This window comes from Clarias gariepinus, chromosome 8 (assembly GCF_024256425.1).
Source record: "Clarias gariepinus isolate MV-2021 ecotype Netherlands chromosome 8, CGAR_prim_01v2, whole genome shotgun sequence".
Classification (NCBI taxonomy): Eukaryota; Metazoa; Chordata; class Actinopteri; order Siluriformes; family Clariidae; genus Clarias; species Clarias gariepinus.
In genome coordinates, this window is record NC_071107.1 from 25,925,769 (window position 1) to 25,949,672 (window position 23,904).

The 23,904-nt window shown below is 40.7% G+C and overlaps 1 protein-coding gene across 1 annotated transcript in view; it reads left to right on the top strand.

The window, feature by feature from the left end:
* spred2b (sprouty related EVH1 domain containing 2b) overlaps positions 1 to 23,904 on the top strand; it is a 31,528-nt gene that overhangs the window by 4,540 nt on the left and 3,084 nt on the right. The window contains exons 2-5 of the mRNA XM_053502158.1: positions 17,446 to 17,623; positions 17,816 to 17,984; positions 18,609 to 18,673; positions 23,516 to 23,677. Coding sequence (XP_053358133.1) covers positions 17,446 to 17,623; positions 17,816 to 17,984; positions 18,609 to 18,673; positions 23,516 to 23,677 — 574 coding nt within the window. The remainder of the gene's footprint in view (positions 1 to 17,445; positions 17,624 to 17,815; positions 17,985 to 18,608; positions 18,674 to 23,515; positions 23,678 to 23,904) is intronic.

Genomic DNA, 23,904 nt, shown 5'->3' on the forward strand with positions numbered 1-23,904 from the left:
TCAGTTCTTTAAACTTGGACAAATAAGTTTTGGAGCATTATCACTCATCTCATTAGTGGATCCTGATGATCTTGCATTGTTCTTTAGATCTATGTTTAATTCCTTAGTAGAACAGCGGAAATGACAAAATGTTCTTTGCCCGGCCAGTCAGGCTGTTAATTTTTAATTTGATTGTTTCCTTGAACTTTATTGGTCAAGTTGAGTAGTAAAATGTGATGGTTTATTTGTGTAAGCCACTCCGCTGCTGTAAAACAGGCCTGTCCAAACAGGGCTCTCAGACTCGCACAGAATGACTGCCTTGTCATTATTCGCCCCACCCTTTTTGCCGTGGACTCTGCTGGGAGGGAGCGCTGATAGTCCTTCAGTCATGGCCCAGACAGGAAACCATTATCTGTGCTTTATTGAACCTGTTGTACTTTAACAATTGACAAAATGCTCTCCTTTTAAAGCCTCCCTACAGCGAACGAGTCCCTTTTCATTTTTACACTCTCACATGGTAATGTGCATGTGGCCTCTGGAAGCAACTACACAGGCATCCTGCTTAGAGCATTTCTATAACTGTCCATTCAAAAATAAGTCCAGGGTCAGTCAGAGCAGTTAACGCCTTCCCTAGATAATAGATTGAGGTATTGTCTAAGCGTGTGTTTGCGACAGCCAACATGCATTGTAGGGTCTAAGTTTGTAATTTGAAAAGCAGTCAAGTTTGAAGATCATATTTGCTTTTGTAATCACTTTATTTAAATCTTAAGTATTTATAGTTAGGTCAAACCGGTGATGTTTGTGATGATGTTTCTCATGAACAAAGGCATAAAACCGATGACATTTCCAGAAGACTTCACAGTACGGTGATCAGATTGTTAGACTCACATGTGAGTGGTGCAAACGTTTTAAACAAGGCCATACATCTGTGAATGATGATGCAGCCCGAGGTGGTGAGATGAGATCCCTTTGCAGCCGTTCCCGTGAACATTTAGAGAGTGAAAATTCGACTGATAGCTTGTCGCCAACTTGTGGAAGAGGCGCATCTGACTGTGGAAACTGTATTCACAAATATTCAAGAACACCATTTGCACATTACAGGAACTTGGCTGAAAGTTATTGCCCCATCCCCCGTACAGACCTGACCTCGCTCCAGGCCATTTACACATGTTTACCAGGAGGCTAGCAGCATACTGGGAAAACTTTCTACCTTGATGGTTACCAAGCACTAGTGAAACGTTGGGATCAGTGCATTAGTGTAGCAGGGGATTATATGGAGAAATAAAGGTAGTTTTTGCTCACGCACATAACTGTGTTCTGTTATTCTGCAAAATCAAAAGTCACGGTTTGACTTGAATGCTCCTTGTTTATAAAAAAATAATTTTTAAAAATGGCTATTATTTTTGCACTCAAAAATACATTTTTATATTTATTTTTCACCTTTGTTCTACCCCTTGTTTTAGAGTAAAATGCATGCTGTTTCATGGGACATGAGTTTTGAAACAGAAACCTTCCATAATTAGTCCTGTTGTATTAAATTGCTTTACACAATAGTCATTCAGGGCTGAAATTGGTCTCTGTCTCAGTCTGTTCTGAAACTATTCTTCACCCAGTTACTTTTGAAATTGAAATGAAGTGAAGGTACTTCCGGCCTCCGTCTAATGTTTGACTAATGTACACAACGCATCAGCAATGGAAGAGGAAAACATTGCGTGTTATACTGTAGATGTAGCAAATAATGGCAAAATAAAAAGGGAGATGGTATGTATGCATGTGTGTGTTTTCTCCTCTCATGCTGCAGGATTGGTGTTTTGAGTGGGCCTGGCAGGGTTAGTAAAACCTTATCTAAGGAAGTAACAGTCTGCCCTTATCAGGTTTGGTACAACTGTTTAACCCACCTGCCAAGAAGGGCGGAAGCCACTATGCCAGAGGCTTTCCACCCCCTTTGCCTGTGGTTTTAAAGTCTTTTTTTATTTGTGGTGATAATGCAGAACTTTCACTCTGATGATCAGAAACTGCCTGTGTCTAAAACGGAAAGCCTTATGAAGGTAGCTGAGAGTCGGTGCACTGCAATGGATTTTGGTTACAGCTAAAAAAAAAGAAAAGCCAAAGACCGGTGGTTTATGAAAGCATGCTACTAATGAAGTTTTCACCTGTATCAGAAAGCATGTCCATGCAATCTTCCACACACAGCACAGTGCTGTGTTCAGTTAGGAGCTGGCCAACTTTTAGGGCAAAAATCATGTCACTGTGGTATACAACTTCAACTGTGTCCATTTATTATACTCAGTATATTTCCTGCTGGAGTGTCATTTCATAGCGAATGTAGTTATCCTACATATGAAGATAAGAATTACCAAGACATTAACGCGAACAGCGAAAAATCCAAAACAGCTTAAGCGCATTAGTACAGTGGGTAAATACTTTAAATAATTTATACTGTTTAAAAAAATGCTCACTCCTTTGTAGTGTTCGGGACCCTATTTCTTTCCTTGCAGGTTTTTGAAAAGCAGCTATTTCAGTTCAACAACCGAACAATACAAGAATCAGCCTTATGTTCAAAAATCAGCCTTATGTTCTTGCAGTGACTAAATAAAATGCGGTTTGGCAAGCACCTCACTGTGAAGTGTAAAGTCTCTTTTATACCCACTTTTATACTTATTGAAACAAGAATCTGATGCCTTCACAGCTTTGGGATGGCACAGCAACAAACACAAGTAGCTTAGCATCATGCTAGCCAGTGAATAATCAGGAGAAGTAATCTTGGTAATAACTCTCAGAATGATAAGTTTTCTAAATTTATCCAAGTGTTTGTAGATTAGCTGATCTAAAGGGGATATGGCTGTAAGCTAATTTAACAGTGGAGAAGGTATACTCTACTGTTCTTATTTTGTGCAGCCCTGACCTTTGTGTTTTTGCTTTATGGTGCCAAAGTGTAGACTCAACGGTTTCGGTACAAGATATACCACAAGTACTGTATATGTACTGCATGCTGAAGCTACTGTATGGTGATAGTAGTTATGGTGCGTAAGCAGCATGTCGGCAATGTCGTGTAACCGTTAACTAGCGTATAGACATGGCACAGGGCAACATCTCTCATACTAATACTGTTCAATGAAACGCTTCATTAAAGATGGTCGTCTAAAAATGACTATACTAGGACAGCTCACACAGTCATAGCCATCAGCTACAAATGCCATGACAAGAACAGATCCAAGGGGTTTTGAAAAAAAAAATAAACATCACTATTACATTTCCTAACATAGTCAATAGCAATGTTTACATGGACAATATTTCAATCTGATTAGAGATTTAAACTTAACTGTTTACATGAATGCTGATCTGATAAGATGTACATTTATATTCTCGAAGCATTTGATCAGAGTAGAACTTTCTTTAACTTGCATAAAACTATGACGCATTTAATCTGCTGGAAATAGAGCATAAATCATTTTTCTGTTCTTTTTTTTCCATCTTTGGTGTTAGGTCAGGCTACTGATCATTCAATTTTGAGGGAAAAAAAGCCTTCTTTGCTATGATTGATTACAAAACTTCTGTCTCACTTATGATTGGTTAGATGCTTTATTACATATGAAACAGCGTGCCTATCAGTGCTTCTTCCTCAGTCAAAAACTCGGTGGATGAAAGTAAACACAGGTGGGAGAGACAGGTTTCCAGATCAGTAGTGTGAGATAAAATTTTCCTCAAACTTAAGTCATCTTGTGTAACCCTCAAGTAGGTCAAGCATATGCAGAAAGAATATTTTTATTCTAACAAGAGAGAAGTGATCAGCTCATGTGTTTCCATGGCTATATATTGGGGTGAGACTGTTCCGACTGAGGTGTTCACTTGAATCATTTTCTATTTCGATTAGCCTTTGTTCTATTTATTAAAAGAATATTAGGATCTATTTATATGCACCAATTGTCAATCCAATAAAATATGCCTAACAAGTGGAATAATATGTATAACCAGTCGAGGAGTTGCGTGACTGAAAACAAATGCATTAAACTTTATATGGCTTGAAATCAATAGTGTTCTTTCATTCGACATCTTCGTTTCAAGATTTTTTTCTGTGCAGTTGCTGCCACACTGGTGCCCACTTTGACTCTTTAAAAAAAAACACAGCATCACAGATAGGAACAGAGTGGCACAGTATTCCTGCTCATTTTACTGTTGCCATGGGAATCAAAGGACAGAATGACATAACTGACCCAGTGATCCACCCGCTACAGTCTAACTTTTACATTACCATATGTTTGTAGAGATTCTGTCTGATCACCTTGGAAGTGACCCAAAACAGATTTTCTTGTCTACTGTTTTTATGTTTATGATCACCGAGGCAACTGGAAGATGTTCATCTAAAGCCATGTCTACTGTTATCTTGTGACATACTTTTAAATAGTTGCATTGTGCTCCTAGAATTTTTTTTTTACCAATGTGATATCGCTCAGGATAGGATCAGGTTGGTTCTTTGTGTTTTTTCCCGGTATTTGTGCAGTCTACAATTTCAGGTAAAACAGAAAAATTCTTTCTACAATGTTTTAGCATGAACAACAGGTTTCATTACTTACTGAAGTTGTTTCATGAATAGAATTCGTCTTATTTTTCTGTTAAGGTTTCCTCGAAGCACAAATGGTCATCATTGGGCTTGTATCCCAGTCTGTTTGCCCTGAGCTGTGTGTCTGACACAGAGTGCAAAATCGCACTGACTTTATTTACCATTCCAACATCATCATGTGACCGTTCATGTGTTTCCTTGTCTGCCAACATCTACGTGTCTTTCAGCTGCACAGAATTTTTTTGGGAGAGTAACAATTGTTTCTCAGACATCCAAGAGTGTAAAACACTCCTTATATTTTAACCGTCCTTCATTTTCATCTGACTGTTTAAACATTATCCTGCATATTTCAGTTTCATACATTCTTTCAAAAGAAAGGAGGAATACCAGAGACTAGACGATGTGATGATATCCTGATACCATTTCGATTTGTATTGTGATTCTGTTAGTATTAGATTCTGATTTCTGCAAGCATAGTAATATCCTAGGGTTTTTCATGTAAGCTTTACGGGTTCCCCAAGGGTTGAAACCTCAGCATGCCTTCTATTGTATGTGGCTTGACCTCGGTTATCATGACAATCTACTCCTTCCAGCTCCTCCTTTGGATTTGGCCTTGTCTTTGTACCACTTCCTGACGATTCATGTGAGCGCACAGATGATAACATGAAAGGCTTGCAGGTATTAGATATGCTTCTGAGTCATCTGTGCGTACTGAAGCCGAGACTTCCTACACTGTGCAGTTATTCCAACATGCATGATTTAAAGACATTTACATTAATAATGATTGTATTTCACATAAATTTGGCTGACTGTGTACATGTTGTAATGTTCTACTAAACCCTTTTTGCCTTTTTTCCTGTAGGTTACGTTCTCCTTAAAATCGTAGGTGTGGGTATAGGCATCAGAAACATAGTGGCGTGCATGTAGGTGGATTGATGTGGAGGTACATAGTCACTGTACCCTCTCGCTTTGGGTTGATCCCTGCTTCTCTGACATACACAGATGCACATGCACCTCCCACAGCATGTGTGGGTGTCATTGGTTGTAGCCTTAGCTTGAGGTGTAGGTGTGTTGGACCTGTGCTGTGCAGCGCTCATATACTCTTTCATATTTATCTTGAGATTGCAAGAGAGGAATAAAGCAGGAGAGAGAGAGACTGAGAAAGTAGAGGGAGGGAGAGAGAGAGAGAAAGAAAGAATATAGGGATTGAGAGCGAAAGCAGCACTGGGCTGTAGGCCGGCGGCTGAAGGCAGAATGGCTGCCTGCCGATGACTCATCCTCCACCGCTCGCCGTGTTTGTCAAGGAGACTGAATCATTCGTCGTATGTGAGAATAGCTGAAGCTTTGGTTGTGCATGCCAAGGACTGAGGCTCCAGTGCCCATGGCCGAGCTCATCTTTCATTCTTCCTCCTGCCGATGCCCTGAGCGACACCACTGGATGCACAGAGATGAATGAGAGCAGCCGGTAAGCCCTGTCATGTCTGGTTTTTCCAGATTGTTGTGTGATTGACTGTTTTTCTTTTCCTCCTCCTTTGCTGCATTGGGTTTCTTTCTTCGTCTCCTCCCCATGCTGCGGCACTTGTGGCTGTCTGTTTTGTTTTCCGTGGACAGAGAAGACGGTTTGGCTTGGATGCTGATCCGAATTGCAAGTTTCTGGCGTGTGGGAGTGTGTGTGTGGGTGTGCGCACACGTGTGGGTGATCAGTGCCATGGTTTGCAGGCTGAGGAAAGGAGAACTGTGGGCTGCACTCAGAGCCTCCTACAAACGCACAGAACGCCATGATTAACTCCAACAGCCGTGTGTGGATTTTCGAAGATATGGTGTGTATACGGCACATTGCATAATCATTATAACGATCAGAGAAGCAAGCCGGTACTGACTATAAATGTCCAGACATTACTCCAAGCACTTAATAAAAGGGGAATTATTCAAGCATGAACCAGAGAATGAAATTGATCATCTGGTTTAAGCGTCCAGGATTGACTTTGTGTAGATGCAGGAAAAAGAATGATCAGGAGATTGAAATAAGCACATCGTTTCAAACTGCAAGCGTCATTACAGCCTCCCTACAAAGGAGTGAGTAGGTTCAAAGGTGCTTCAGGTTCCCCTCCTCCACTGGCATGACTTCAGAACAAGCCTACTGTGTTCCTGTGCTGCTTTCGACCACCTTCTGCCTAATCCACAAACCGAGCACACGCCTACTCACCCTCAGCTTAGCCAGACCAGAAAGAGTCATTAATTGCTGCTTGCCATCTTTAAAAGTTCTCCATAAATAGATGACTAATACCCAAAGTGTGCGATTCGGTGTGTTTTTGGTGTCATTTGGTGCTAGAGAGTGTGTTTAGAGATGAGTAAAATGGCTGTCTTTGCTAATACACCTTTATATCCCCTAATTGCCGGAAACAACTAGATAACAATATGAACTAATCTAATCTCTCGTAGATATTCATTCTTGATTAATCTGAGTAAACCGCGTGTCTGTTCTATAGGCTTCAGAGATGACCAGATTAGTCAGTACTCTTGATCTTATTCATTGAGTAGTAATAGCTAGGTATTTGAGACTGCGAGAACAGGTAAAGTCATATTTGCTTGTAAGACCTGGATGTCCCATGATCATGATCTAATGCACATTAACTTCTGTTTTCTCTATCCTTTTGCCAGTTAGTGCATGCATGAGAATCTCCATCCAGCACGTACACAGGGGATTCTGTGGTGTTTACTGACATTTTTGCATTTCAGCAGAATAGCCCTTTAAGTAATAGCATGGTCAGTGAAGCAAACCCTGGCAGTAGAACACGCTTATTGTGTGTGGTGCAACTGGAAAGAACCACTGTGTTGTCCTTTGGACATCCCTATTCCTCCTTCTGTGGTTAGTCAGGGAAATATTTGTGTTTACTGGAATCTAGTGGTCAGCAATAACTTCTTTTATGATGTAAGCAGTTGACCTAGGTTATTTCCAATTAAAGTTACACCAGACAACTTGGCCTTACATACACTCACTGAGCGCTTTGTTAGACACATATCGTTCACACACACTCATTTATGTAATTATTGAATTGGCCAATCATGTGGAAGTGCATAAAATCATGTGGATAGATGCCAGCAGCGTTTGGGTCATCCTCACATTAACCATCAGAATAGGGGGGAAATGTGATCCCAGTGATTTGTATTATGGCATGATTGTTCGTGTCAGATGGGATGTTTTGAGTATTTCTGTATCTGCTGATTTCCTGAGATTGTCCCACATAATTACTCAATGGTGCAATAAAGAAACGCCATCCAAACGGTTTCTTAACGAAAGAGGTCAGCAGAAAATACGGATGTGACTGGTTTGAGCTGTCAAAGGGTACAGTAACTCGGATAACCTCTCTGTACAATTGTGGTGAACAGAAAAGCATTTCAGAATGCATGAGATCTTAAAACTTGATGCACCAGCAGACGACTACATCAGATTTGTCAGGGTAAAAAGGCACAGAGGTTGCAGGTACAGACTCGGCTTTATTAAACATCATGTACAACAAACCGGAGCAGGAAACAGACTATGAACTCTGTATAAAGCTAAGCTAGCATAAGCTTATATAAGTGGCGCAAACTACACCTTAAATCTAAACCATACTTGGGTCCACAGAATTGGGAAGAACCCACATTAAGAGAATGTAATCTAGAATATGTAACACACATATACAGATGGTAATAGAGGTGTAGTCCAGCGCCTGCCTGGACCACTTCAGATGGTGGGATCGTGATTTGGCTCAAACTGCGGAATCCATTGGTCTGCTTTGTGTTGACCTTGCAGGCTGGTGGAGGTGTTGTAATGGTGTGCAGAATGTCCTCGATTGGTTCGTTACTACCAAATCTCGACTGGAACAGCCTGTTTGTGTATTGTAGCTGCTTGTGTGCAGCCCCTTGTGGTCACCATGTCACAAAGCAAAATTCTTCTCAAACTGTTTCCATGAACATGACAATAATCATTATCACATAGTCTGTTCATTGGAGGGAATACTGTTGCACATTGGTGTTCTGTGGCACAGAGGGTCGATGGTTTTGCGCTATTTAAGCCGAGGGCAGAGGTTGTGATTTGCGAAAAAAACACATGCTGTGTAAAAAGAGAGCGCTGCATTTAGTGAGTGATATAAATTCATAAGGCTAGCAAAAGCACCTCAGGACTCAGGAACTCGGGTCAGCACTCAACGTTTTTATTTTGAAAGCAGTGGTATGTGCGGTATTTGTTGTACGTGTCACGCTAGACATCACTGCTGTTGTGTTTATTGTACTGCCTCTGGAACGCTTTAAAAAAAACACTGTGTTGGCTAAGTGCCAACTGAGAGGGGATGGTCTATATATGGTATATGTGTATGCGGGTTTGTTTGTTTGTTTGTGTGTGTGCAGTACATCTTACAAAATGTGAATATAATTAAAAGGCTTTAAAATATTTCAGTTAAATATTTCAAGTCTTTTTCATCTTTTTTTCGATGATCACGGCTCATGAAAATCCAAAATTCAGTATCTGAAAATTTTAGACTATTTCATTTTGAGTCAATGTTGAGTAATTTCGAGTAGATTACTATTCATGAGGTATAAATACCGTGTCTCTTAGTATAGTTCAGTACACACATGAAAAAGACTGCTGACATGAGAGCTTTTACCACCAGATGATCAACACCCTCCACGAGGAAGATAAGCCACAGAAGTTGTGATATTGAAGCAGATTCATGGAAAGTTGACTGGATGTGTGGTACAGTGCACGAGCAACAGGTATTCCTACAGCCGTAAGAAACTTGTCAAGCAAAACTGATTCAAGAACTTGGGAAAGCTTTACAAGGGGTCTACTGAGGCTGGAGTCAGTGCATGAAGAGCCATCATGCAAACGTGTCTTCAGGAAATGGGCTACATTTGTTACATTACTAGTATGAAGCCACTACTGAATAAGAGACATTATCAGAAGTGTCTTACCTAAGCTGAGGACAAATAGAACTGGACCATTGCTTAATGGTCCAAAGTCCTCTTTTCAGAAAAATAAAGTGCGACACATGAAATTTTCAGAAATCTAGCTAATTTTAAGAAAATTACTAAGAAAGAATGTACTCACCATGTCCCTCTCAGATCAACCAGCACCTGCAATGACCTTTACATACATGAAATAGTCCAAATAGATTTCCCTCTTTTCTTAAACAGGCGACATCCACTGTTGTAACACTGTGGACATTAATTTGGGGGACACAAGTTTTTCCTTAGATATAACAAAATATGCATTACATTGTTTTAAAATAAAAATTGTACATGTTTAAAAAAATCTATATTCACCACATAAACACTTTATTCATATTAAAAATGTAAATACATAAATATCAAATATTCCATGATAACTCTCTGAGCTATGGTGGGAACATACATATATATATATAGTTTTACAAATGAATCTCTCAAACTCTATTAAATATGTATTTCAAAACAAAAATGTTACTATTAACAGTGTACAAGTTGTGTTTACCCTACATAATACAAATATGCAAAGATTTGATAAATTAATTGATAGTTAAAGTTTATTTCAATTGTTGTAAAGTAGAGGGACACCACTTGCCTTTTTTAAGTTTTTTAAATGACCACTATAACAAACCACAGACATTCTGTAGTTAGAATATATTGCAGATAATAAGGTGATGTTCAGAGATGTTCCCTAATCTGGTATTATCAGGCTACCTGAATCACTTCGAGTAAATGAATGAAAGTTTTCACCCAGCTTTGTGTCTTTCACATGCTAAAATCACAATGCGTAAGGCTGAAATAAAATAAAATGCTTAGACTAAATTCATATTATGTTACATATACTGCCTGGGGGAAAAAAGTCTCACACAGTAATATTTCATTGGCTCACCTTTGATTATGGCACACATTTGCCATGGCATTACATTGATAACCTTATGCAAGGTCACAATAATAATTTACATAACAAGCATAATTTGCATCTTGTCCACAGCTAGGGGATACATATTCTAGCTTGCTTTTAAAGATTTGCGAGTGTTTCTGCCATGTATAACAATTTGCAGTAAACTCCTGAGTACACACACACACACACACACACACACACACACAATAAATTACTTTAAAGCCTGGGATGGAATTGAACAGAGTCATGGCTTGAGACGGCTTTGTACTTTTTCCTACTGGGGTGTATGTGATTTGTATTAGTTGAACGTCTGTAGGACTACAACCCCTAGTTTTTGGTGTCGCGTCTCACGTTTGGTGTCCGCCACTGCTATTTGGAAATGCGAAACATTTCTTTGGAAAGATTAACATTGCTGTAAGGATATGCATAGAGTGAAGACATGGATCTGAACGCCAGTTGGATTTGGCCTCGCGTGTAATGCTTTATCCTGCAGGTCATAAGAACAGCTTGTATGTTATTTATGTATATCTTTGACCTTCATGTCAAAAATTTCAAATATCTTCCCACGTTAAAGTATATGGAGGCAACAGAGGTAAACCTGGAAAAAACAGCGTGGTGAAGAAACAGCAGATGAAACAGCATTTGAAATGTTATCCTGAGTCTAGTATGTGCTGCCGTTTTAAGTTGATTATTTCATGTAAGTCCAGTGGTGACACATAGGCATATAGACATGGAGCCCAGTGACACATTTTATAGGTTCTTCCTAGAAGTTCCCATAAGTACCATTTTCACGCTGATATGAAACACCACCAGTCTAATACAGGATCACTTAGTGTTGGTCTGTCATTGTTTCTGCAGATGTGTATTTGTATTTCTGACTTCACATCTGCCAACTGTGTATTAGGTTTCAGCATTTCACTGCTTTAATATTAAACAGTGTTTTAATAGTGAACTTAATTTATTACAAACAGTATAATGAAAAGGGTGGAAATGATTAATTCCACTGGGACTCATATTGTTTTTGTATTCATTAGGATAATCTTTATTTTAACTTTTTTAAGCAAAATGACTTATAATACATAAATGACGTTCTTGATGTTGAAGTTGCATCTGGACCACAGTCATTAAGTTCTAGTAGGTTCTTGTGAAAAATTTCTCACATTTTCAAGTGTTGAGCAGAATAGATCACCCGTTGTTAACCCTTTTATCATCCTATGTCTTGACTTTGTGACTTACTGAATAAGAACAAATATAATATTAGAGAAACCCTGAAAAATAATCTGAAAGTAATTGAACAGAAATTTGTTTATTACTAACTACAATGTGCAGTTTTCTTCTTGTAATTGACCTTGATTTCTTTCACAGACTACAGTACTCAAAAAGCTTTCTTACTTTCCGTTTTGATATTTATGTTTTCATTTCTGTAAAAAAAAAAAAAAAAAAAAAAATTTTTTTCTTAATAGGAAAAACTTTTGGCAATGTCGAACACAGCCGTGTCCCAGCCTGCAACCCTAGGGAATGTGTTAATAGATATAATGGAACAGAATATTCTTACATAAAGGTAGGAATTATGCAAAGTATGATGTTACACAAACTGTGTAGTGTCCTTGTATCACCCAATGTGTTGTGTAACATTTAGGAGCTGGACATTTGATTATCTTGAAAAGATAAACAAGCTCATTGCTGTTTTATGACTTCCGGTGAGATTTATCTACTGCGATCAAACGTCTTAAGATTCTGCCATTCATTCTGCCACGTTTGTTAAAAACAGTATGCAAAGACAAAGTAGGCAAAAGGCTTAACAATGTTTGGAAAATGCATTATTTTGGTTCTTATGGTGATTGTGAAGTGATGAAAAAAATGAGTATATTTGACAAGAGGTCAGACACACTCAGTGCTCAGTGTTGTACAACAGCTTGAGCCTGCTATGTGCGTGCAATGTGGTAGTGCTTTGTCAATGGGCACGCATCAGTGGTTGAGAGATGATGGTTTTAGAACAAAAGAAAAGGGGAAAGAGATGAGTAATATACAGAAAGTGCTGTCGTATAACTGTTTCCATAAGGCTTAATTCAATAGTTGGATTTTCCAAACAAAACTAATTGAGTTTTATATATATATATATATATATATATATATATATATATGTATATGTGTGATGTATATATATATATATATATATATATATATATATATATATATATATATATATATAGTTATATACAGTGTGTGTGTGTGTGTGTGTGTATGTGTATATATATATATATATATATATATATATATAGTTTTATAGTTATAAAGAAACCGAATTTGCCAACAAGCTCTCCTTCTTTCTTTTGTAGCTGTGCTATAGTTGCCATGGATGAGCTTGATGTAGCTGTGAAAGACGTAGGACGGTGCATTTCTGTAGTTTTATTTTGTGCTTTCTCAACACGTATTTGGCCAAATTGCTTGTATTGCCTCCTTTAGTAGAGCTTTATTGCAATTGTGGCAGCAGGTACTGTTGTCAGCTTGACTACAACGTTGTCATATTTTTGTTTTCTCTTCCTTTAGTAAGTGTACATGCTGTGTAGGTAGTTCTGCGAGTGGGTGTATCGGCACACTCACACTCTCACACAGACAGATAAGAGGGGCAGGATTGTGATAGCAATGCTCCAATAAGTCCCCCACTTGTCAGTACTCCTGCTCAGCAGTACAGTACTGATGTTTTTATTAATAATTTCAGGGAGAAGGTGTCGACTTTATCTGAGCAGCTCTCTTCAGTAAGATACTGAATATTTTCACCCGAGCTGCTGATGCAGATTCATATTACTAGTAAACATTTTTACATAATCTGTCCATGTTGTAATAGGCACAATTTAGTTTGAGTCATTTTTAGACATTCAGATGGGTCTCTCTTATTTACATAGACCCTGAAATGGAACAACAGACACTTTCACGGTTTGTAAACAAGCTGCACGCACATTTTGGCGGCAGAAATAAGGTTTTATCACAAGGGATTGTCAACCTGTGCAAGGGCATTATTCACCCAAGACCACAAATGCTACTTAAATAAGTTGACTTGGGCAAATCACAGCCAACTTTCAAATTATTACTGAGTGGGTAGAAGATGTTAGTAATTGGCCCGATATATATTCCTGATTGATGGATACCATGAGCATTATATATGCATTCTAATCAACAAACCTGAAAACTACGTCTTGACGGCCATTTGTAATGTTTTATTTTGCATTGTTGACTTGCTAGTGATCAATTAATCAATCAGTTATCCAATTAATTATTGCAGTTCTAGTATGATTTAGCAGACGTATTAGCCACATGGAAAATGTGTGAGCAAATATTAGTCTCAAGACCCGCTTTGAAACGGTTCCTCTTAAATGGAAACAATTCTGTTGGAATCCTGTAAAACCAGTGGAATATCGATTCTGGCAACTGTAGACACTACAGCCAGAGATTTTGATATTTGCATACTGTTTATGATGATTAGACTAGTTTGCTACTTCCGTTGCTGAAACGCACGCACATCTTTTTGACTGTAAAACGGTGTATTAGAGAAGGAGTGAAACAGATGGAGTTTGAAGGCAACGTTTCAGCTGAAGCATTAACAGACACATTTACAGGGAGCCCTGAGACATTAAAGTTGTGTGTGGCTTTTCATATCGGACTACTTTCAGAACACTGGACAGTTTTTTTTTTTTTTTGTTTTTTTTTTAAAGCTGGTTTTGCATAGCTTAGGAGTGACCACAACTCAACTGCATCCTGAAACTGTAAAGTTAAATTTACTTTAAGGACGGGATAGCACATGCTCGGGATGTACCAGAAAAATCTGTGAGTAACTAAGAGAAGCCACCAAGAAATTGTACAGATTGATCCACACTAACGAACAATACAAACAATACTGCAGAAAAGTTGTGCAAATAAAACATGGAACTCCAGATCTGAGAAAAAGTGAGACCCCGGCCAGGGTGCCCGTCTATCACAGAGACACACGCGTGCACTCACAGAGACACACGCGTGCACTCACAGAGACACACGCGTGCACTCACAGAGACACACGCGTGCACTCACAGAGACACACGCGTGCACTCACAGAGACACACGCGTGCACTCACAGAGACACACGCGTGCACTCACAGAGACACACGCGTGCACTCACAGAGACACACGCGTGCACTCACAGAGACACACGCGTGCACTCACAGAGACACACGCGTGCACTCACAGACAAACACACTCCATGGAATTTGGAAACGCCAATTAGAACGTCTAATCTACAAGTCTTTAGCACTAGAAGAACATGCAAACTCCATGCAGACAGACCACACCGAATTGAACCCTCGACCCTGGAGGTGCGAGGCCACAGTGCTAACCATTATGCCACGTGCCACACCTTTTGTGTAGATAAGAGCGTTAATTTGCAGCGACATCCTAAATTCTATCCTGTTTGTTGTTACAAAAAGTTAAAGCACAACTAATGTAGACCTAAATTTAATTGGCCAGGTATTTAAAATAAAAATATTTTTTTCCTGGAGTATTAAGACATCCTTTGGGGGACCCCTAGGTCTTATAGGCAAATTGTAAAATGTTGAATCTTTAATAAACAGCAACAGTGATATAATGTCACTAGCATGCATCCTGTGTGAAACACCACATCCACGTTTAGCTTATTTTCGTTTTTCACTTTTCACTGTATTTTCAGAGCTGATACCATAGATAGAAATTTTTTTTTTTTTTTTTTTTTTTTGAGAATCACATGACGTAAAAAGTGATTGTAAGTTTTCATTAAACTTAACCTCTGCACAATTTTACGAAACACACTGTACTAATACTGGGTAATGCAGCCTTAGTTCTCGGGTGACAAAAGTAGAGACTGGCATTGTCTTTCACTGTTGTAGCCCATTTGACTGATGTTTTGCATTCTAAGATTCTTTTCTGCTCAACAAAAGGTTACAGCGTACTTATCTGAGTTACTGTAGCGTTTCTGGCAGTCAAGCAAGTCTGGCCAGTCTCTGTTAAGCTCCTTCACTAACGTGTTTCTTTTCAAAGAACTGCTGCACCATTCAGAAAAAAAGAAAACACTTCTTGCGGGTTCAAATCAGAGATCAACAATTCTTATAAAAAAGTAAGCAATCTAGGCCATCTGTCACCAACCATCATGCCACCGTAAAAATCATTGGGATCGCACCCCCCCCTTCTGTTGGTCTATATTCTTACTCAAAGCTGCTTGCCTGTATCTGTGTGATTCTTCTGTGTCGTTCTGCCGCCACATGATTGGCTACTTAAAGCATTTAATGAATGAGTATGTATATAGGTGTTCCCAATAAAGTTTTTGACTTATAAAGACAAATTGATCATTCTGATTCAGTCATAAGTGAGCCAGTAGTATTCAGACAGGCTTTAACTCCTTCCTGTCACGTCTCGCTCTCTCTTCCTGTTTCTCTCCTTCACGTTCTCTCCCTCTCTCACTCTGGGTAATTATTGAACACATTGACTTAGGTTACCATATAAGGCTGACGCTTGGCTTGCTAAGCATTACAGAGGAAGAATAAGGGAGAAGACTCGCTGAGCTGTTTGCATTGCTAAGTCGAGTGAATGTAAAAGTAAACTGCACCCAAGCTTTTTGAAAAGTTTCTGTGCAAATATGTCAGAGAGCTGTTTTTTTTCTCTTCTTATGTTATTGTCTCGTGGCCTTTTCCATTCTTTGTAGAATCTGTAGAATTGCTCTGAAACGAACATGCTGCCTGCGTTAATACTGGATTGCCTCATTGGTATTCTGACATAACACAGTTGCTCTGTTTTGCTTTGTGCAAAGTTCTGGATGAATACCTGGGGAAAGTGGGTGCAGAGTTTGCCCTGGTCACACACTCCGAGAGAGTAATAACCAATTCCAACTCTATCCTAGTAGAAGTCATTGTGAAATGGATTTTTATTTTAATCTTCATGATTTATACATTGAGTTAGAAAAGGGTAAATTGTATGTTTAGTCTTTTTTTTTTAAACCAGCGAACGAAAATATAATCAATGGATGTCAATATTAAGTAATGCCAGCAAGTTTATATGTATTAAATCATGTATGTGTAAACGCTAATGAAATGCACCAGCATTACCTGATTTTTATTCAAACCATGACTAAATATTTACATTATAGTGTGTTCCTTACTTAATGATTTTTATAGTCTCTAGGTATAAATCCTGGTATTGCTTTTGACTCTTCGTTCTAAATATTGGCATTTATATTAACCTCAAAAACAATGCTTAAGGAGTACCTTATGCTGGTTACCATGGGCCTAATTTTACTCATTGATGGTCTCAACAAACACTATATGGACAAAAGTATTTGGCCAAACACACCATATCCAAATACATATATTTCGATATGGAGTTGGTTGACCTTTTCCAGCTATAACAGCTTCCACTCTTCTTGGAAGGTTTTCCACAAGATTTTGGAGTGTTTCTGTGGGAATTTGTGCCCATTCATTATGTAGAGCATTTATGAGGTCAGGCACTGATGTTGGATGAGATGGCCTGGCTCGCAATCTCCATTCCAGGTTATCCCAAAGGTGCTTGATGGCGTTGAGGTCAGGGCTCAGTGTTCGGGCACTTTAAGTTCTTCCACACCAAACTCATCAAACCATGTCTTTATAGTCCTCGATTTGTGCACTGGAGCACAGTCATGTTGAAATAGAAAAGGGCCTTCCCCAAACTGTTGCCACAAAGTTTCAAAGCATAGCAATGTCTGAGATGTCTTGGTATGCTAATGCAGTAAGATTGTCCTTCACTGCGGATAAGAAGGGCCTGATTAAAACACCTGAATTCAATAAGTAACAGGTTTGGCCAAATACTTTTGTTCATATAGTGTACATATGTTGGTTACTTTGTTAATATGTGTGTGTTTTTTTATGCTAAAATAAATAGTCTGTTAATTTATTTGCTAAGTAATGTTAGCTACAGGTTTCTTCATGTAAAGCCTTGTCACTCTTAACCCTTCTCTCTCTCTCTCTCTCTTGCTTTTGTCTTTCAGTGATAGTTACATTGTACGCGTCAAAGCAGTGGTAATGACCCGGGATGACTCGAGTGGGGGTTGGTTAGCACAGGAGGGTGGAGGTCTTAGCCGAGTCGGTGTCTGCAAGGTGGCACCCGCTGAGCTGAGCAGCCACAGCGACTTCCTTATCCATGGAGAGCGGCTTAAAGACAAGCAGGTAAAAATATGAACTCCATTCTTTCACTGGAATCACAAGACCATCATTGCTCCTCCTGTTACATGTAAAGCTCAAGCATTTCTGTTGTCCACAGTAGTGTGACTGGTCTTTTGTGCAATCTGCTTCATCATTATTACAGTGCTAACATGCTGGTAGGATGTTGGTGACGGGTGGTGTTGTTTTGTCTGCCAGGTGGTCCTGGAATGTTTTGTGAGGAAAGATCTTATCTACACCAAGGCCACACCAACGTTTCATCACTGGAAGGTTGACAACAAAAAGTGTGGCCTTACGTTCCAGAGTCCAGCTGATGCCCGTGCTTTTGACCGAGGGGTCCGGAAAGCCCTGGAGGACATAACAGAAGGTAGTGTGGTGAGAGTGGAAACACAGCGTAGCCATTCTGACCTTTCTAAGAACAGCAGGTTTCACTATAATCTACAGAAGTAGTGAGCTTTTTTTGCTACACATCAACCTTAACCACTCACATGTGGACTGTGATCATTTTAAATAGCTGACGCTAAGTGTTAAAGGTGTGTTTGCAAGAAAGAGAATAGCCAGCGTTCAGTATCAAACCAGGGCACAGTTGGGAATGTCTCACACTCTCGGTTCTATATATTCCGCAGTTGCCTATTCAGTTCCACACACTACTGAGTTAACAATCTTAACAGGCCTGTGCAGGAGCTAAATGCTAACCAGCTGTAAAGAGTACGCAAGCCGCATGTTGACAATGTAATCATGATACAGGCCTCAGAGAGCTGCTCTGGAATGGCCACTTAGAGTTGAATTTCATCCTTCAGCTAGTAGTCACATGATCAATTTTCTCTCTCTCTCTCTCTCTCTCTCTCTCTCACCCTTTCTCAGTTTGTCCCTTTGTGAGCATTCTCTCTTCCGCTGTCCTTCCATCCCCCACCCTCACTCACCACCGCTAACAGACAGGATATGTGAGGTTCTGTCCGGTCATGTCTCTTGTGTGTGTGTTGTATTTTAGGTTCTACAACTTCCTCTTCAACACTCCAAAATGAAGCTGAACTGGGAGATGACGATGTTTTCACAGTAAGCCGCTTTTACCTCTCTCTCTCTCTCTCTCTCTCACACACACACACACACACACACACACACACACACACACACACACACACACACACAGTTTGCCAGTTCTAGTATGAAAGAACATCCTTTTGTTTCGCTCATGCTTAAAAACAGCTTAACAATATGAATGCACTCCACTGTAATTTGTGTTTAGTGTGTAGTAATCAGATTGTTTGTGTGTGCTTTAAGTGAACCAGAGAGATTGCAACGTTAACTTTAACATTCTCACCCACATAGTTCACACAAGTCCATTTCCCTCCAGCTGTTTTTCCTGTTTTTTTTTTTTCTTCTTCTTCTTCTTTTTTTCAACTGTCTGGATGTGTGTGTGAAGCATCACGGAAAAGCCCAGGTCTGTGTGATATCTTTACCCCACAGAGGTTGCAGCAGGAGAGGTTGCCCTTTGTTTCAGCGGAGATGGTGGGATGGTAGCGAAATATGGGGCAGGTTTCCTGTAGTGTTTTGTTTTTGCTTTGGCCTTTTTTTTTTTTCTTTTATAAAGAAACTGCTTTTTTTGTCCCTGTTTTGGTACAAGTCATGGTAGACAAGGACCAGCAGGCAGGGTCAGGAGGTGACTTCCTGCTCCCCTCTGTAAAACTATCATTAGCAGCTGCCTTCTAGCTAACTGCCATCCTGATTTACTGCAGCCCCAGGGTGGGAGAGAAGGAGGAGGTGGGGAGGGTGCATGGGGAAACCTCACGGCTCCTCTTTCCCCATGCTGTCTGTCTCAGTTTTGAGCCAAAAGGAGTCAATGGCTCAGCCAGGCACCCCAAACTTTAAGGGAAATTCAATCCACGGTCCTTTCTTTTCCAGGAATTCAGAACTATTCTCTTGAATCGGAATCATGTGGTTCGGGAACGGGGTAGGCAGTTATTTGCTAAAATCTGTGTGCTAAAATCAATAGTATCGAATTTATTAGGACTCATGTATGTAGACAGATTAATTAGTTATTCCTGACTCAGGGAGCAGATGCTGGTCTGGAGCAACTCGACTCACTGAGCTGCATTGTTGCATTCGGGGCTGCGCATGACCTTTCCAAATATTGCAGTTGGGAAATGCTGTTCCAGATTTACAGCTCCAAAGATTGTGTATGGGGGTGGGGGGTGCAGGGGGGTTAGGGGAGTTGGAGTGGTCCTGGGTGTGCATTCCTCCCAAATTATTTCTCTTGAGCTAACCTATCCTTAACCCCGGACTATTTTAGTCCATTCAGAATGGGGCAGAGGAGTCATTCAAAGACTGTTGAACTGCTTCCAGTTAACAGGGTGTGTCACTTAAATACACACACACACACATTCACGCACACATTGTAGAAGATCTTGCCAGTCAAACTCAGAATAACATTGGCCTCGAGAATTGTTTATGCATTGTATTTCCTTTGAAGCAGAGCAGAGGTCCAGAACCAGTGGAACCCGTGCACCTCGCTCGGGTGGGGGTGAACACATGCCTCGCATGGTTCTGTTGCATCAGCCATAACATTAACATGCCATGCAGGAGAAAATCTGAGAAAAGCCCAACGCTGCATGAGTCACCTGCAGTGCACTCAGCGGTCGAGCAAGCCAATCCACCTCACACACTGTTTACACCTCCTCACTTCCAAAAAAAAAAAAAAAAAAGTGTGACAGGTCAGTCCTGTAGAATCAACATTGTCACACACAAAGGTGGTGCTTGTAGAAGTTTGGTGGATAGTACATTGTGTTGCTGTGGTTTATAGGGCAGATGCGTGTTTTCATGAAGACACATGTGCAATGCTTTGGAACTCTGAGACGTCTGTGTCCAAGTCTGAAACTTTGCTAGTGGTGCGGCAGTGTGGAGCGATATCATGCCAGGGACAAGTTAAACCACAATGAAAAAAAAAAATGTTAGTAACTTTCCTTTTTCAAGTTCTTACATTCTTATGATCTTGATTTCGAGTGTTGAGTTGAGATGTTTTTGTGGCTTATATATATTCCATTGCTGCACACAGAGTGATTCAGGTTGGGTCGGTAAACACACTTGACTGTTTGAGAAAAAGGCTGTGTCTCTGACTCTGGCTGCCTGTTGACTGGGGGAAGGAGGTGGGGAAAGGGGAGTCTGTGATTGACAACTTCCTGTGCTACAGCAGCAAAGCCCAGGCGAGAGAAGGGCCTCAGTGTTTAGGGAGCTCACAGCCAGGGCCCTAGAGGACACACAAAGGAAGTGGGATATGAAGGACTAACAGTCCTGGAAAGAGGAAGGAGGGAAAAAAAAAAAATCTGTGCTTTTTTATTTGAGGAGTGCCTTTTTCCCTTTTTTTTTTTTTTTTTTGGTGATGACACTTGGAGCAATTCACGTTAGAGGAGCAGTTACATGGATAAGCGCGTTAAGTTAAATGATTATAAAAAGTGGTTTGAGCCAGTATGAGAGATTTTGCTGTAGTGTACAGGAGTATAAATGTATGATTGCTGTTTTCTAGACTGTCATACCCCCAGGTTCCTGTTTCAAGCATCTGTTTTAATGGATGTTTGTTTTTCTTCTGTACCCCTCTGCTATGGTCTAATTTACAATGTGATTTTGCTCCTGCACTGTTATATGGAGTCACAGAGTGTCTCATTTGGTGGTGCTTATGACGGTCAGAGTGTAGATGGTGTGATCTGGGGTGGTTTGGAGCCGCTTAGACTCTCGGGCTTAATGAAGGGAGACTAATTTGTGAAATTACCCAAAAGTCTGCAGTCCCCCAAACATGTTTGCCCCCACCCAGCTGTCTCCCAGTCATTATCTTGCTGTCCTCCCCCACTGCGCCACTGATTGCGAATCATTAAGACGGCTGTATTTGCTGTGCTTGCTATGAAGGTATGCCTTTGAATTGGAGTCAAGCCACATGTGCCTTTTGAAGTCTCTCTTTATCTCTACCGCACCACTAACTTTAGAGCCCTTTGATTAGATGACTGATTTTTTTTTTTCTCTTCCCCAACACAGGGGTTAAGCATTTTAGTTCAATCCATTGCTTCTGCTTTCCCTATGTCCTCTCTCACTCCCCTAATTTGTTTTGTTCCCACTCAGTTTCGAGCTCTCCATCCTTTCTCTCTTGGGCCGAGAGCTTGGGCCTAGTGCTTTTGGGCCTGCCTTGTAAACATTCGAAAGGGTCTGTGTTTTCAATTACCTCGAGCAGGCCTGGTCCAGCTATCCTTCTAAGCATATTTTTAAATCTTGTTGGCTCTGGCTCTTGGCAGTGCTGTGAGGGACGCCTGTATTATTTTTGGCCCGCAGTTCAGAAGACTTTTTATGTGAACATGGAGGGGAAGCATGGACCAGGCCGACTCGGTCGAGGCTTTGGGTTGGAACCTGGAGGGCCCAGTACAAATGCCCCTGTTCGTGGTCAGACACACAGAAAAAGGAAAAATGAGCTTTAAGCGAACCTTCCTGTTGTACTGAGGCAGTCTTATTTTAATCATGCTGTCTGTGAACTCTTTGGGGGAAAAAAAAACCTTTCACTGGTTACAGCTTTGTGCACTGATCTATTTGCCCAGTGCTCAGGCCTATGTGCATGCATACTGATGAACAATATACTTCAGTTATACCGCACCAGTATTTTACTTAGGTCTAATGTTTGTGTAGGAGTGCATTTGGCTGTATGCAGTGTTCAGGAAGCTGTGTTTGCGCACACAGACGCTTCACCTGGCAGGTGGTGGTTTTGGAGGCGGTAGTGGTGGACACGAGCAATGCAGCCAAAAAGGAAGCCTCACATCCAGAATCTCAGCCACTAATCATTGGGGCTGTGTCTCATCCGGCCAGGCTGTCTGTCTGTCTGCCTGCCTGCCTGCCTCTCCACAGGCAGCTGGCTGTCTGCAACACTTTTATGTTTTGTGTCTTGCAAGTGTGCTGGAGTTTTCATTGGAGAGCAGCCTGAGAGAAAAAGGGCTGCATTGCTGTTCACATGTTGGGTTCTGGACCTGTGGTCAGGCTGAAAACGGAGGGAGGAAATGAGGGAGGGAGGGAGGGAGGGAGGGAGGGAGGGAGGGAGGGAGAAGCCCATGTCCATTGAATCTCAGACAGGTTGAAACGGGGCTGTGTTTACGACTGCAGCGTTACTGCACAAATCCACCCTCACTTCCCTCCAGCTTGACTTCATACACACACACACACACACGCACACACTCTCGAGCGTGCACGGTAACATATACATGGTGTTACAGCACACGCCCTCATCTTTCAGGAAGCTGGCTGAGCAAGATGTGCATAATTAGTAACTTTTTCCCTTGCTCATAATTTAGTGTAATCACTTTATGTGGTCACATTAATGGAGCTCTTGAAAGTTAATTTGTTTCAGAGGCCCTCTTTTCTCCTTTAAAAAAAAAAGGCTGCCTACAGTAAGTATTTGCCTCCATAGATCTCTGCCTGTTGATGTCATCGGCTAGCGCTCTGGGTTTCGTGTGTGATGGCAAAAAATCAAGCAGCCTGTATTCATTTAGAACTTCTCTAATAACAGGGAGACTTCAGAGAAGTTTCTACAAATCTTATGGCCTGAGGGCTTTTTTTTGTAAATTGCATACTGAAGTTGAGCCACGTCTGTTTCGCTACAATGACGTGTGTGTGTTGTATGTGTTTGTGAATTGTGAATAACTACAGAACAGCTCATGAGATCATGGAAAACTGCACTTACACAGTAGAGCACCTGCCTGTTCGGTGTCTTATCTTGCCTTGGAACACTGGTGCATACATCCTCCTCCTCATCCTCCCCCTCCTCCTCTGCCTCACTCTGCTTTGCTTTATGTGTTTACACTTCAGCCTTTACGTTGCTCTTATCATTAAGCTGTATTTGAGATTGGATATTATTTCCCCTCTGTGCCACAGACTGCCACTGACAGCTCATCCAACTCATCCCAGAAGAAGGAGCAGGCCATGCAGCCCCTGACCACCTCCACCTTCTATGAACCGCACCGACATCACCATCACTACATTCTGGGTCACTTCCATGAACAGTACAGGACCTCAGAGCGCTACTTTCTTGACCAGGTGGGTTACAGTGAGGCTGATTATTCAATTTAAGGTAGTGTGTGTGTCTGTGTTTGTTTATTTTATATGTATGCCTTTTATATGCGTGTGTGCATATCTCCTTAGGGCTTTTTTTTTTTGCATTTGAGATTAAGAAGGTACTCGATCTTTCTGTCTATCTGTCAGCATGCGTAAGCGCTACAGCTTTATTTTGTGATTTTTAGCCTGACTTTGGGCATCAAGTCATT